This window comes from Colobus angolensis, unplaced genomic scaffold (genome assembly GCF_000951035.1).
Source record: "Colobus angolensis palliatus isolate OR3802 unplaced genomic scaffold, Cang.pa_1.0 Scaffold118, whole genome shotgun sequence".
NCBI lineage: Eukaryota > Metazoa > Chordata > Mammalia > Primates > Cercopithecidae > Colobus > Colobus angolensis.
The window spans coordinates 6,430,957-6,447,007 of NW_012112919.1; the positions used below are offsets into that span (position 1 = coordinate 6,430,957).

Sequence of the window (16,051 nt, forward strand, 5' to 3'; positions counted from 1 at the left end):
GACCTAGACGAGGTCAAGTCGTCCCTGGTCAACGAGTCGGAGAACCAGAGCAGCAGCTCCGACTCGGAGGTAAGGAGGCTCCGCGGCCGGCCCCGGGGGATCCCGGCCCTCCGTCCGCTCACCCGCTCTCGCCTTTGTGTTTCCTCCGCAGGCTGAGAGGCGCCCGCAGCCCGCCCGGGACACTTTCCAGAAGCCGCGGGACTATTTCGCCGAAGGTACGTGCCCGCCGGGACAGCCCCCCACTCTCGATCCCCGCTGCGCTCCGCTGCTCAGCCCAGGCGGCCCACGGTCCCCCTAGCTCCGGTGTACGCACTCTTGCCCTCAACCTCTCTAGGCGGCAGCCCCGTGGGGCGCGCGTTGGGGGCGCTCGGGTCCCCGGCTCCCGCCCCGACCACCCTGCCGCGGCGCTGTCCCGGCGGCCCGGGCCTCACCTCAACCTTGGTCTTGTTCGCAGTGAGAAGGCCCCAGGACAGCGCGTTCTTTAAAGGACCCCCATACCCTGGGTACCCCTTCCTGATGATCCCGGACCTGAGCAGCCCGTACCTCTCCAACGGACCCCTGTCTCCCGGAGGAGCGCGCACCGTGAGTGCGCGTCGAGCGCGCCAAGGAGGGTGGGAGGCCGCGGCCCGCAGGATGCGCCCCCGGGCTCGGCCATGGAGTGGGGGATGGGGCCTCCTGCGCCGATCTCAAGCAGAACTTGTTTGCGGAGTTGAACTACTCTCTGGCGGCCGAGCGCGAGGCTGCGCTGGCCAGTGCCTAGATGAAAGTAAAGTTCCTTTAACTTCTCCCCTCTTGCGGGTTGAGGTTTTGGAGTCCACCTCTGGGATCTTCCTCAGCCTCCAGAATTCTTCGCCTGCACCGAAGGAAACTTGGATTTGTGCCCGTTTTGGGGGGGTCTCGCTTTCCTTCTTGGAAATCGGTCAGCTTTCTCTGGCAGTGGGGCAAGGGGCCTGGGGAGCTGGGTTGGCGACCTTGTCCTCCGACTCCGGGTTCACTGGGCTGCTGCAAGCTGGTTCCTAAGAAACCCAGTTTTTTGTGGCGGGTTATTCACAGCCCACGTTCCCACTCCCAGCCCTCGCACCGGGGCCTCAGCTTTTCTGCGGAGCTAGCTCTGAATTTTATACTCGCGTAGATGATTTCGAGGCGACCCGAGGCATTCTTCAAGTTGAGGAACTTGGCTTTTTCCCCCTTTTGTCGCCTGCTTTTCTCATTTAAAGCGAGCGCTGCGACACTTTAAACCTGTTAATGGGCGCGTATTGTGTGCTGTGCGCTGGCATTTAGAGCGGTGATTAAGCAAATTGACCGGGCCCCAGACGACGTGCAAATGAGGGCGGATTCCTTCGCCCCCTCTCTGTGGCTCTAAATTCCCGCCCCCCGCGTTGCGAGGGGCGCAGCTGGGGGCTGGCGAGGCCTTTGTGTCCCCCAAGCAGCCACTCACCCCCTAGGCTCCCTGCCCAGGTACTGGGTCTGATGACATCTTGGGTGAACGCCTGTCTACTGTGTGCCAGGCCCCCTCGTGCTGCTGCTTGGGCGCGATGTGCATCATAGTTATTTGCTTCCCGCCTAGCTACCCAGTGCCCGCCACTTCATTGTCGACGGTGGGTAAGGGGGCAGGGAGTGTTGGCTTCTTAGGAGCAGGGTCCCAGCAACCCACTTTATGCTAAGGCTGCCCTGAGATAACGATGATAATTAAAGTGTGCTGGAGAAAGGCTAGGTGCTGAATGGCCATTCCTGCTGTCACTGTACAGCGGTCGATGGAGACCCAAGGCCTCCACATTTGGTTCAGCAGGGGCGCTACCATCACCAGGTGGGTTGGAGGAGGGTTGACGGCGGCGGTGGGAGAGACTCTGACTGAGGGAGAGGGGAATGGGGAATGGGACCACACAGACCTCACAGTTTTGCCCCGAGAGGGAGGGAGCAAAGCAGCCTTGCTGCTTTGGCCCTGCTGGCCTGGAGCACCCCAGGAAGTCCTGAATCTAAGTGTCACTTTTGCAGTGAAAACTGAATGTGAGTCTATGGCTGTTGCTTTTTCTCATTAGTGTTAAAAGAAAAGAGGTGCGTGTCAATCAAAGGCGGGGGATCCACGACCTACTGTAGTCTTCTTTAGGTTTTCAATGATTCCCACCAGTGCCCACACATGTAGCTTAGTTCTGTAAGTTTTGGTGGGATTCCTGTAACTTTGCGTATGGGGGAGAGTTAATGCCTCTAAAGTCCCATGTTTCCATTTACCATTAGGGTATCTACAGAAAGGGGTCTGGGAGGCACTAGCATCTGTGCATCAGCCCTCAGCCAAGTCCTGGTGCAGTTGAAGTCATCAGAAATGACTATTTCATCATCAAATATGACTGTGGCTCCCTCAAGGCTATTTCGCCACGCACCCATTTTTCTTTAGGGCATTTTGATTGATCCAGGCTCTGCTCTCTCCTCTCCCTAAGAGCCCAAGTGAGACAGATTTTTGTTAGTGTCCCCTTCTTCCTTCCTTCTATCATATTATGTGTTCTTATGCCTAAGAACTTCCAAAGGCTGATTCTTGCTGATCCTGGAGATTCCTGATTACTAAATCCAGGGCCGTGTGGGATTTTGGAGCCCTCCTTGAGGCAGCCAACCTTTCGTCTCTGCATGCGTCTCTGACTGTCCTCCTTCATCTCTGCAGCTGTTCCCTGCCCTGGCCCAGACACCATCCTCCTTTCAAGCCTCCTAGGACTTGTACTTTCTTGGGGACTTAGTATGTCCCATCCCACTCCCATACCTACATCTTGTCTTCCTGGTGACTTGCGCTTACAGAAGTTAGTTCATTTCCCAGTGTTTCTGTGTCTCTGTGTGCCTTTCGCTGTGTGAGTTCACTGATAAACTGGGGAAGTGTCCTGCCATTAGGTCAGCACAGTTAAACCTAATTTGACCCTGTTCTTTTGCTGCCAGTAAGTAAAGCAAATGAGGAAATATTTAAGCACTTGGTTGTCTGGACTATAGGGTGGAGATGATGGTTTTCCTCTGGATGATTCTATTAATATAATTAAGGTAATTGTCACTATAGGCAAATGGTAGGTACAGACAAAGTGGCCTTCTGTTGGTTTCCCAGCCTGGCAAAATGAATGTGGATAGATATGGGTGGGGAGTGAGAAGGGAGGAAAGTGCCCGGGATACATGATCCGATCTCTCTGACATTTTAGGTCTTTTTTATTGTTTGGCCTCTAAATTGCACCACTTTAGGCTTTGCTGCTCTAAGGCCTAGAGGTAGTATAAAATTAGGTGACTCCAGTTATCTGCTGCTCTAACACTTCCTCTGGAAATACCAAGCCAGATGCATAAGTGGGAATTGGCTGGAGTATTTTCAGGGTGTTAATGAACCCTAGGAATAGCAGGCAGGAGGCTTCAACAGCCTCACCCACTGGCATAATCCTGCTGAGACCACTGGGGGCTGGCCCATCCTACAGTCTGGCCATCTCTCCCCATGAGCCATCACCCTTGCCCTCCACTCTGGTTTGGCTGGGATGCTAGGAAGTGGCCTTTTCCTGAGCCTCTTTAGAGAAGAGGTCCCCTCAGCATGGGATGTGGGCCAAGTCTCTGTGAGCTGCAATTGCTTCTTGTCTGGAGGCCCAGGGACCCTGTGAAGAGAGGAATAACTGCTACAAACCATTTTTCAAATAATCACATTGAAATTATACATTCATTTCTGAAAAGCCTTCACGGTTTACTAAACCACTTTGGGGCTGTTGCCTAGAATTTTGTTAGGAAAATGTAAGTTGGCTGGGTGGGGTGGCTCACACCTGTGATCCCAGCACTTTGGGAGGCCAAGGCGGGCGGATCACCTGAAGTCAGGAGTTTGAGACCAGCCTGGCCAACATGGTGAAACCCCATCTGTACTAAAAATACAAAAATTAGCCAGGTTTGGTGGTGGGCGCCTGTAATTCCAGCTACATCGGAGACTGAGGCATGAGAATCTCTTGAACCCAGGAGGCAGAGGTTGCAGTGAACTGAGATCATGCCACTTCACTCCAGCCTGGGCAACAGAGTGAGACTCTGCCTCAAAAAAAAAAAAAGAAAGAAAGAAAGAAAATGTAAGTCAACATATTAGAAAGTGAGTGCCAAAAATAGTTTAAGACAAAAAAGAGCCAAAAAGAAAGTGTTGAATGTGATTCAGCAAGCCAGCTACAACGTGATAGCAAGTAGTTTGACTGTGACCATGGAGTGAGTGCTGATGACATTTTGGAAAGAAACACTTCTAGGTAGTATTGCTCAGGGAGTCTGTGGTTTTTGTGTCCATCTTATAAATTTCAGAACCTTTCCTTTTTTTTTTTTTTGAGATGGAGTCTTGCTCTGTCGCCCAGGCTGGAGTGCAGTGGCTGGATCTCAGCTCACTGCAAGCTCCGCCTCCCGGGTTTATGCCATTCTCCTACCGCAGCCTCCTGAGTAGCTGGGACTACAGGCGCCCGCCACCTTGCCCGGCTAGTTTTTTTTTTTGTATTTTTTTAGTAGAGACGGGGTTTCACCGTGTTAGCCAGGATGGTCTTGATCTCCTGACCTCGTGATCCGCCCATCTCGGCCTCCCAAAGTGCTGGGATTACAGGCTTGAGCCACTGTGCCTGGCTTTAGAAACTTTTTGTGCAGCACAAGCACACAAAAGGCTTTGCTTCATTATTTCTCATACCATCTCAAGTCAGGTTTTTGTATGAAATTGTCCTGGTCCTCAAAAGCATGCTCATTTTTAAGTCCTTTATATCCCACTGCTTCCCATGGGCAGTCTTTCTTATATCCTGGGAGCTCCTGTTCTTCCAGACCCAGAGGAACCCAAGCAGAAATCTTTGTATATGTATGAAGAGGTTGTCTGTTTTTAGGAGTTGTATGTAAAAGCTAAGGAAACCTTTTCTTTTGGAAGATCAGTATAAACATGCTAATTTTGGTAAAATTCTTTTGAGCCATTTCATCTAAATATAACTTCTGTTTCATTTTTTTTTTCTAAATATAACTCAGAGTTTAATGAGGGCTTTTCACATGGAACAAGCTTTTGAGAGGGCCTGTGTTGCTGAAGTTTTCGCCCTTGGATTGCTGGGGTGATATTGGTGACAAACTCTGTAGGGAAGGACTGGGAACCTGTCAATCTTTTTTCTTTGGGTGGATTGGGCAGGGAATAGCTGACTTGATTTGTTATAAGTTTGGAAAGTTATAGTTTGGTTACATTCTTCATTGATCACACTTCTAGGGATTCTTGAAGAAAAGGGAGGCAACACACACACAATCAATCTAACAGCATATTCTAGCCTTTACAGTGATGTGCAGTGTTACTAAAATAATTGGGAAATAAAGAACGTAAATGATTAACTCACCGGAAAATCTTTTAAATCTTCTATAATAGGAAGGCCCTACTTACATTCTAATTTAGAGATACCTTTTACTTGCCAACCTAGGGAAATTTAGATTTGCACTCTTTTTTTTTTTTTTTTTTGAGATGGAGTCTTGCTTTGTTGCCCAGGCTGGAGTGCAGAGGCCCGATCTTGGCTCACTGCAAGCTCCACCTCCCAGGTTCACACCGTTCTCCTACCTCAGCCTTCTGAGTAGCTGGGACTACAGGCGCCTGCCACCACGCCCAGCTAATTTTTTGTTTTTTAGTAGAGATGGGGTTTCACTGTGTTAGTCAGGATGGTCTCTATCTCCTGATCCACCCGCCTCAGCCTCCCATAGTGCTGGGATTACAGGTGTGAGCCACCGCACCCGGCATAGATTTGCACTCTTAAATTTGCACTCTTAAAATGAATTCCTAACTCCTCAACTTCTTCAACTAAAGTCTGTTGGATACCTATCATGGGCGATGGCTAAGGGACCATGGGAAACAAGATAAGACCCAGACTTTGCCCTAAAGGATTTAAAAATTAAGTAGGAAAGAAGTCATAGTAGCACTGTAATAAGAAGTTAAGAGGCAGTAAAGCCTGGAGGAGCATTTTCAAATCGAAATTGAGAAAAATTGCTTCCTGGGTGATCCAGGAAGGCAGGTCGAAGTAGGTTTAAACTAGTCCTTAAAACTCAGTCATTCTTTAATCCAGGTAATTCTTGTTAATTTAGAAGAATGTAAATAGTAAGAGGAGGCATTTAGAGTGAAAAAGTGGAAGTCCTCCTTCACTCTCAAGGTGGGAGCCAGCACCAGGAGAGCAAAGACATGGAGGAAGGAAAAGTTAAGGGCAGTTTGGGATAATGCAACTTATTTCAGTTCCATTTGCCTGGAAGGATAAGGGGCCAGGACATGGACTAAGGAACCTAGAATGCCAGGGAAGGAATCTGATCTTATTCAAGAGGCAGCAGAGAACCATCAAAAGTTAGGCTGGGAAGTGATGTGACTCATACTTGTGGCTAGAAAGATAATGGTGGATTGGAGGAGGAGGACCTGGAAGGGGATAGAGCAATTAGACTCACAGGAGCCAGGAGTGAGGTGAAAAGGGCTTCAGAGTAGCAGAGTGGAAAGGAAAGGTGGGATGGGAGGAAGTGGGATTCTTGTCTGCACCTCTGTGGGGAGGGGTTACCAGATTCAGAAAGTGGCTGATGTCACAGTTAATTCCTGGTGTGCAGGCTCGGGCACCTGGGGACTGACTTCTGCAGGTGGGGAGGCCTCCCCAATCTCTGCCTCCCCAGTGGTGGACAGATGCTTACTGAATATTTTGGCAATAACAGAGCCCACATAGTCTATGAGAGGCTCTTGTTGGGAGGAACCCCTTGGTTTCATTGGAGACATGTTAGGTGTGAGGGGATGTTGAGGGGATGATTGAAACTGGCTGATGTAAGAGAGGTAGAGAAGAAGGGGAAGGGATGCTTAGAGCAGGGACAGAAGTCATTGGAGGAGGATGGAAGGGAGCACTGGGTAAGGTAGGAAGAGCGCTTAGGAACTCCCCTCCCCCTTTCTTTTCCCTCCAGCTTCCATAATGTTGCATGAAACATGAAAGAAAGGGGGAGGCCAGGTGCGGTGGCTCATACCTGTAATCCCAGCACTTTGGGAGGTCAAGGCAGGTGAATCACCTGAGGTCAGGAGTTTGAGACCAGCCTGGCCAACATGGTGAAACCCTGTCTCTACTAAAAATACAGAAATTAGCTAGGCATGGTGGCAGGTACCTGTAATCCTAGGTACTCAGGAGGCTGAGGCAGGAGAATCACTTGAATCCAGGAGGCGGTGCCTGTATCCCAGTTACTTGAGAGGCTGAGGCAGGAGAATTGCTTTAACCTGGGAGGCAGAGGTTGCAGGGAGCCGAGATTGCGCCATTGCACTCCAGCCTGGGCAATAAGCATGAAACTCTATCCGAAAGGAAGAAAGAATCCAGCCTGGGCAACAAGAGTGAAAGAGAGAGAGAGAGAAAGAAAGAGAAGAAGGGAGGGCGGGAGGAAAGAAGGAAGGAGAAAGAAAGGGAGTGTCCTTGGTGCTAGATGCCACAGAGAGAGAGGGGACAAGAAGATCGAGGAGTCAAGAGGAGCTTTTGAGCCAGATGCTGTGGCTTGTGCCTGTAATCCCAGCTACTCAGGAGGCTGTGGCAAAAGGATATTTTGAGGCCAGAAGTTCAAGACTAGCCTGAGCAACATTACAAGACCCCAACTCTAACAAAATTTTAAAAATTAACCAGGCATGGTGGTGGCTTAGGAGTTCAAGGCTACAGTGAGCTATGATTGTGCCACTGTACCCCAGCCTGGGTGACAGACAGAGTGAGACTCTGTCTCTAAGAAATAAATAAAAATAAAAAATAAGAGGAGCTTTTGGAATTCAGCTATTAGGAAGTCACTGGTGCCCACGGAGAGAAGTGTTCCAGACAAGTGGTGGTAGAGAGAAGAGACACTAGCTCAGTGCTTCCCAAATAGAATAGCCAAGGTGCCATGCTGCAGACTGGTCTCATCTCAGGTGTGGGCCAGTGCCTCCCCCTCAGCTGGAACCCCAGACCAGACTCCTGCAGTTTCAAGCAGCCTCCTCCTCCTATCCTGGTGTACCTTCCACATCTCAGTACCACCACGGGGAACCCCGAAGACTCTAGACAACCCATTTCAAAACCCTGACTATGGAAAGAAGAGGGAAGGGAGGAGCTGCAAGTTTGGGAGAAAGTATATTAGTATATTTGGGATGCTGGAGTGGGAGCCTGTTTGTAGGAGCCATAGGGCAGGCTTGAAGATGAATGGGCAAGAAGATGAGAGTAAGAGGAGGTGAGACTGAGAGCTTCAAAAGCAGTCAGGCTTCTTCCTTCGTCCATGGAGGGTGCTGTGTAGTAGGTGTCCTCCCAGTTTTAAAGATGAGCCCAAGACTTGAAGATGAGGTTTTAGGGGAATGCAGAGGTGAGTTGGCAGAAATGGAGAGTGTGCATTGGAGGACCAGATGGCTTCTTGGTATCTCAGGAAAACCAAGGGCAAGTTGGCTAGAGTAGGGGCCCTGGAATTTTGTTGGCAGCAGGGAGACTGCAGGCCTTTCCTCTCTGTCCTCTCATAAAGCCCAAAATGTTGGGAACCTTTTAGCTACATGTTAGATAATGAAATGTTCGTGTATTGATTGAAAGGCATGGCACACCTGGGAATTTTTTCCCCCTTTTATTTTCTGGAGCTGGCTGATTTTGAAGAGGGATAGAGAATCAAAATACACTTTGTGCCCTGTGTGGTGGCTCATGCCCATAATCCCAACACTTTGGGAGGTCAAGATGGGCAGATTGCTCGAGCTCACGAGTTTGAGACCAGCCTGGGCAATATGGCAAAACCCCATCACTACAAAATATACAAAAGCTTAGCTGGGCATGGTGGTGGGCACCAGCTTCTTGAGAGGCTGAGAATCACTTGAGCTGGGGCATGGAGGTTGTAGTGAGCCATGATCACGCCACTGCACTCCAGCCTGAATGACAGAGTGAGACCCTGTTTCGAAAAACAAAAACAAAAAATGTGTGTGTGTTTGTGTTATGTGTGTATATGTACACACAACACAGACACAATTTGTGTGCAGCTAGGGGCGGATATTGAGATATCGAAGTGATAAGTAACTGGGGATAGGGAAGGACTGGGCACTTAAGAGCATATAGAAAACTGCCCCAGATTGTCTATTTTAATCTATTTTTGGAGGAGATTTTTATATATCCCATGTTTTATTTTATTTCTCCCAAACTGGATTAGATTTAGTGAACAATAAAACAAATGCAGTTTCCAAAACCTTGGTGTTCAGAAATGAAGGGAACCATGAGGGCAATGAAGGGGACTTGCCTTTTTCCTCTATGCTGTATGTGCTGCCCAGGGAACAGCCCCAGGACGCACTACAGTTTCTTTCTGAGACTCACAAGGTGTTAGCAATGCTCTGAGTTCACTCTATTGACAGATATGTTTAAGGTTCTCAAATAAATTTCAAACTTCTAAATCTTTCCTTTTTATTGTGTGCATAATCTACAGATTAGGAAAATGATCATCTAATTGAGAAGTATACTTCAAAGTTTGAAAATAAAATCATAAAAATGTTTTCCTAAACATAGCCTTTTTCAGAGTTTTTGTGGATATGGTCAAGGGCAATGACTCTAATTACCTGGGGTCCTCAGGACAGGAAATGAGCTCACACTCATGCTCTCAAACTGTGTCACAGCGTTTTTGGAAATCTCTTTTCATTTTTATTCAAGAGGGGGAACAAGGCCTCAAGTGTTCACCCTAATTGGAGAAAATAAACATAAACATGAAATTCACAAAAGAACTACTATAAATGGCTGCAAATATGTGAAACTATGTTCAACTTCCCAGGGAGTCAACAAATACTAATTAATACAAGAATCATCTTTGGCCCATCACATTATGGTTTTGTCTGAATAAGCCTCTTCAATGCTGGCAAATGTGTGGTAAAATGGCTGCTCTGGCTGCTCTTTTTGGCTGTTCTTAAAGGGCGTTAATAGCTCCACCCCATTTGGAAAGCACTTGGCAATGGCTGCTAAGACTTTAGTATTTTTCATAGCTTCTAAGCTGCTAAGAAATAGATACTTGTTCGTATTTTGCTGCTGTGCAAACAGACTTGTAGAGGTCAAGTATCTTGTAAAGGTTACATTGCTGGTAATTGATGGCGCCAAGATTTGAATGTGGTTGTGAGTCTGAAGTCTAGGTCTCGCATTCTGCCCGTGTGACTTTACACACATGCCTGATGTAACTAGCTCCTCCTCCTCTCCAGAGAAGGGCACTGACCTTTGTTTCCCAGTTCAGAAATCCTGGTGTGAGTTATCAGCTGGGGTTGAGGGTGGATAGATTTGTTCCAACTTTACACATTGGACCTGAGAATGTACTTTCCTGTTGTAGAAGCTAGTGACAGTTGTGGTTGAAGTTGCTTCCCCAGTGCAGCGCCCCAGATGAGTTAATGACCTTTAATGGGCTGCCCCAGGAACTTCATGCAAGGGAAAGGTGCTTACCTGCTAACATTTGACCTGTTTGGAAATTGGGGATTATTTTTCCTCATTGAAATTGGTGAGGGTTGGAAGAATACACAAACGAGTCTTTGGTGTGGAAGAACACCGGAGGAGTAAACTTACTGTTCTCGCAATTTGGATTACAACATAGTTTGGTTAACAAACCCAGCTCTGGTGAACCAAGTGTGCAAATATTATTTCCTTATGGTTCATCTTATAAAATATTTTATAAATTGGTTGCTTTCTTTAAGCTCTTCGCAAATGAAAAATCAGTCCCAAAAATCTATAAAAGACTATTTCAGCGATAATTGACCATTAAGGAAATACATACTAGGCTGCGTGTGGTAGCTCACGCCTGTAATCCCCACGCTTTGGGAGGCTGAGGCGGACAGATAGCCTGAGCTCAGGAGTTCGAGACCAGCTTGGGTAATGTGGCAAAACCCTGTCTCTACAAAAAAAAAAAAAAATAGCCAGGAGTGGTACCATGTGCCTGTAATTCCAGCTACTCAGGAAGCTGAGGTGGGAGGATTGCTTGAGCCCAGGCTGTTGAGGCTACAGTAAGCCAAGATCACACCACTATACTCTAGCCTGGGTGACAGAGTAAGATCCTGTCTCAAAAAAAAAAAACTTTTTTTAAACAATAAAGAAATACATACTGAACATTTACACAGTTATTTTGGGAATTGCAGAGGGGATGTTTGTCTTCTTTCCCATCCCCCTTTCTGTGTGTGTGTGTGTGTGTGTGTGTGTGTGTGTGTGTGTGTGTGTGTTTAAGATGGTTAGAAATCATGAAATTCCACCAGGCACAGTGGCTTCCTCCTGTAATCCTAGCACTCTGGGAGGCTGAGTCGGGAGGATCACTTGAGGTCATGATTTCAAGACCAGCTTGGCCAACATGGTGAAACCCCATCCCTACTAAAAATACAAAAAATTAGCTGGGTGTGGTAGCACACACCTATAATCCCAGCTACTCAGGAGGCTGAGGCAGGAGAATCACTTGAACTCAGGAGGCAGAGGCTGCAGTGGGCCGAGACCATCCCACTGCACTCCAGCCTGGGTGAAAAAGCGAGACTTCATCTCAAAAAAAAAGAAATCATGACATTCCATACTTTTTCCTTTACTTCCCAAATGACTTTCCAATAATAACATGGTGGAAAGATTAACAAAGGGGGCTTATGGTATGATTGATAGAAGGTGGGGAGGCTTTTGGGGTTCTACCTAAGCCATCCTAGAGACCTGGGTATTGCAAAGCACTAAATCTTAGATAAATATCTTAGACCTCATTAAAGTGAGTGGGGCTATTATACGTAGGAATGTCTATAGAGAATGTGTGGAGAAAGCAGAAAGGTGTAAGTTTGAGAGATGGCAACTGTGATTAAGGAACAGATGGATCTCATTGATAATGAGGAAGAAAATCAAAAGAAGTAGGAATGAGTGGTATGAAAAGCAGATCAATTTACAAGTCCAGATTTGTTGGCAGTAGTGCTTTCTGATGTTTGGGACTACACTCCCTTCTGTAAATTCCAAAAAAGGATATGTCAGGGTCATCAAACTGAGCTGGATTTGCAAGACATACCTTCTAGAGGTGGTTGGGTGTTAGACTCTGAGATTCTTATCAAGGACCCTGCGGGAGTGTCCTCTAGCCCTCCGAGCTCGGTGGAACCATCCCGCCCATCCAATAGGTGCGGAGCACAAGCTCAGGGCAGTTGTTGACCTGCCCAAGGGCAAACAATTAGGAGTGATGGAAACAGGACTAGGGTCCGTCTGCACTCCACAGTGGTAAGGCTTCATCTTCTACCACTCAGGGAAGTACACAGCCAGCAGTGCTCCAGAGATGATGTATCTCTTTTTGTTATGTTTTTATTTTATTTTATTTTTTGTTTATTAAACCAAAAAATAGAGACAGGGTCTCACCATGTTGCCCAGGTTGGTCTTGAATGCCTGTGCTCAAGGGATCCTTCCACCTCGACCTCCCAAAGTGCTGGGATTACAGGCTCGAGCCACCGAGCCCAGCCGAGATAATGCACCTTGAAATACTTCTTTATCTAAAACATAACACCTGACTCATAATAAGTGATTCAGTTGTTGATTGTTGACAACATGAATATTTAAACATCAATATTAAAAAACAGCCCCATAAGCACCGTTAATGTTCCAGGGCACTATATCACGCTGTTCTAACTGTTCCTACGCTGAATTCTTGTGCATCTGATATTATCATCTCTATTTTATGCTTGAGGAAGCCAAGACTGTCACAGTAAACCAGGGGCCCAGAGTCACCTCCCCAGAAGGTGACAGAGCCAGCATTCCAGCTGTGGGGGGTTCTAGTTTCACCAGGCTGCAGTTTCCCTCCACTGAAAATTGAGCACCAAATTGACATGACAATGCATGAAAATGCCATTTGGGGCAAGATTCAAAGAAATGGTGTGTAGAAGTAAAAGATGAGTAACATCCCTCGGCATATATTCTTTTCAGTGGCCGGCCTGCCTTCCTGCCTGCCTTCCTGCCTGCCTTCCTTCCTGCCTTCCTTCCTTCCTTTCCTTCCTTTCCTTCCTTTCCTTCCTTTCCTTCCTTTCCTTTATGGAGTTTCTCTCTTGTTGCCCAGGCTGGAGTGCAGTGGCGCCACCTTGGCTCACTACAACCTCCATCTCCTGAGTTCAAGCAATTCTCCTGCCTCAGCCTCCCGAGTAGCTGGAATTACAGGCACCTGCCACCACACCCAGCTAATTTTTTGTATTTTTAGTAGAGACAGGGTTTCACTGTGTTAGCCAGGATGGTCTTGATGTTCCAAACTCAGGTAATCTGCCTGCGTCGGCCTCCCAAAGTGCTGGGATTATAGGCATGAGCCACTGTGCCCGGCTTCAGTGGCGTTTCCATCCCTTCCACTTAGGAGGCATTTTTAGTGTCTGACGTAGAATCAAAGCCTTAATAGCTGGTTGATTTACAGTCTCAGGGGTGGTGTTAATTGCTATCTTAATCTTTCTTTGCTTTTCTGCACTCTGCAGCTCCATTGATTCTGTTTTTCCCAATCTCCAAATTCCCTTGTGTTTTTTTCTGATACTTTGAGGTGGTACACTTGGTTCCTTAAATATCATATGTGAGATGTTAACAGTTCTAGGTGGAGGTACACTGGCAATCAATCCATTCACCCAACTTCTCTGTATGTTTGAAAAAATTTGGAATTAAAAACCCAGGATAAATAAACTAAGTCCTATTTCTTCAGCCAAATTCAAAGTCCCTGCGGTCTCACATCTGGAAACCCTGGGGTCTGCCTGGGCGGTGTCCTCCACCTCAGGCCAAGGTTGCAGCAGGTCCTTATTCTGTTGTCCATGATGAAGCTTTTAGTGGGGGATCCGAGTAGCAAAATACCCTCACCCTGTCCTCACTCTGTGTAATCTTCCCTATAACCTGAATTGGGGATTGCTTGTGTGTCCCCCTCCCACCTGTCACTCTTCCCCTGCCCCTTCTCACGTGATGCTGTGGGAACCCAAACCCCAGCACCTCCTAGATGAGGGCAGTGGTAGAGCGCCAGCTGGAGATGGGGAGGGGAGGAAAGACAGCGAGGGGACATCTGGCTCTCGGGGTCCAAGGGGATTCCAGAGAAGGTGAGGGAGAGGAGCTCCAGTCCCAGAGATTGGGGAGGACAGGATCTTGGGGGTCCCAGCTGGGCTGGGGGCCCCAGGACCCTAGCATTAACGTGTAGCCCCTGTGCCGCTTGTGGATGAAGCTGCCCTTGTGGATCCACTCAGTGGCAGACGTGGTGCTGCCTGGGTGTTAAATCTGTACACCATATGTAATAATGGTGGGCATCTGTTTGGTGCCTTAGTTTGTTGCCTCGCTCATACTCCTGACCAGCCCCACATCCTCATGCATGTGTGGGTGTAACTGTACATTGGATATACAGATGCGCCCAGACTTAGAATGGGCTTACATCCAGATAAACTCATCGTAAAGTCAAAAAAATGTTAAGTTGGATGATCATAGGTTAGGGACTCTCTGTAGTTTTTACTTATTAGTTATGTTATTGACTTAAACTGTGTTCCGGGTGGGATGCATAGAGGAGAGGTACCATGGGAGGGTAAGAGTCTAGTAGGAGTATTAGAGTGCATGAGCTGAAAACACTTTGCTTTCTGCTTTACAACATAAACTTTTTTGTGTTATAAAATCCTTGTTAGGGAGAGTGAGACACTGGCGCTGAAGCTTTGGAGTGGGAAATGGGTCATCTTCACAAGGGAGTTCACAGTCGATGCAAAGGAGAGTTGATGGAGGAAGGGGCTGGGATGGGGAGAGTGTGGAGTCTGGGACAGCCCTTTAACAAGCAGTTCCTTGGACCTTGCATGGAAAGAGAGGAGAGGAACTTGTCTGGAGAGAGAAGCCCAAAGCTCCATCCAACGGGGATGGAGAATATTCTATTAACAGGCCAGCCCTTGTCCCTCCAGGTGGCAGTGTGTCTAGGGGGGTCTGGAACTTGGTCTTGGCCGTGGTCTGCAGAGCACTGGGTCCCAGCCGGGTCAGGAGTTGGCTGTGTTGCTCTGCCCCAGGCGCCTCAGGGAGAATGGGGATAATGACAGTCATAATGATAAATGGGGGCGGACAGTGCTTTGAGAAGCACTGAATTAACACTTTGTCTGAATGGACTGCGTTTTAAAATCAGGATTTGTCCAAGGCTGAAATGAAATATCAGCATCAGAGAATCTCCAGGATATAAAAATAAATTAGAAATGTTACCAAAATAATGTACAGTATTATCACAACTGTATTAAGATGTTTAGTAGCCAAATATTTTAACCAACATCTTAACAAGTGGTTACAGTATTTAACAAGTTCTTATAGTATTTAAATTTTTTTTTTTTTTTTTTTGAGATGGAGTTTCGCTCTTTTGTCTGGGCTGGAGTGAAGTGGCGTGATCTTGGCTCACTGCAACCTCTGCCCCCGCAGATTCAAGCGATTCTCTCTCCTGCCTCAGCCTCCCAAGTAGCTGGGATTATAGGCGCCCACCACCACACCCAGCTAATTTTTGTGTTTTTAGTAGAGACGGGGTTTCACCATGTTGGCCAGGCTGGTCTCGAACTCCTGACCTCAGGTGATCCACCTGCCTCGACCTCCCAAAGTGCTAGGATCACAGGTGTGAGCCACTGCGCCCGGCCCTTAAAAATTTTTTTATAGGAAATGACTAAATGTAGTCAGGGGAGAAGCCAGAAATGCATACACAAAAGTAATTAGTACATCAACATCAGTATTTAGTGCAGGTTTTGAATTTACATGGTTGTCAATTCCCTTTGCAAAAACTTAACGTATGACTTTAACATAATCACCAGTTTGTGTGAGTTCTTGATCAAATAGCTATCAGCAAGATGATGTGCATATGTATATGTGTGTGTGTATACACATATATATATGCACACACACACACTAACTTTATAAATAAGTTAAAATTTGTATGTAGGATATATATAAGCAATATAATATATAAATATATATTACATTTTAACTTTTAATTTTAGAATAATTTCAGTCACAGAAAATATACAAAAATAGCACAAATAATTCCCTTGTACTTTCCCCTAGATTTGCCTTCTTTCTGTAACTTTTCTTTTTTTGAGAAGCAAGTCTGGCTGCAATGCCCAGGCTGGAGTCAGTGGTGCCATCTCAGCTCACTGCAGCCTCTGCCTCCCGGA

At 47.1% G+C, this 16,051-nt stretch overlaps 1 protein-coding gene across 1 annotated transcript in view; it reads left to right on the plus strand.

Moving 5' to 3' along the window:
• The first annotated feature begins 6 nt into the window (after window positions 1-6).
• Window positions 7-16,051, plus strand: part of TCF7L1 (transcription factor 7-like 1 (T-cell specific, HMG-box)) — a 179,024-nt gene continuing 162,979 nt past the window's right edge. Inside the window, exons 1-3 of the mRNA XM_011963849.1 lie at window positions 7-69; window positions 152-215; window positions 455-582. Coding sequence (XP_011819239.1) covers window positions 517-582 — 66 coding nt within the window. The 5' untranslated portion in view covers window positions 7-69; window positions 152-215; window positions 455-516. The remainder of the gene's footprint in view (window positions 70-151; window positions 216-454; window positions 583-16,051) is intronic.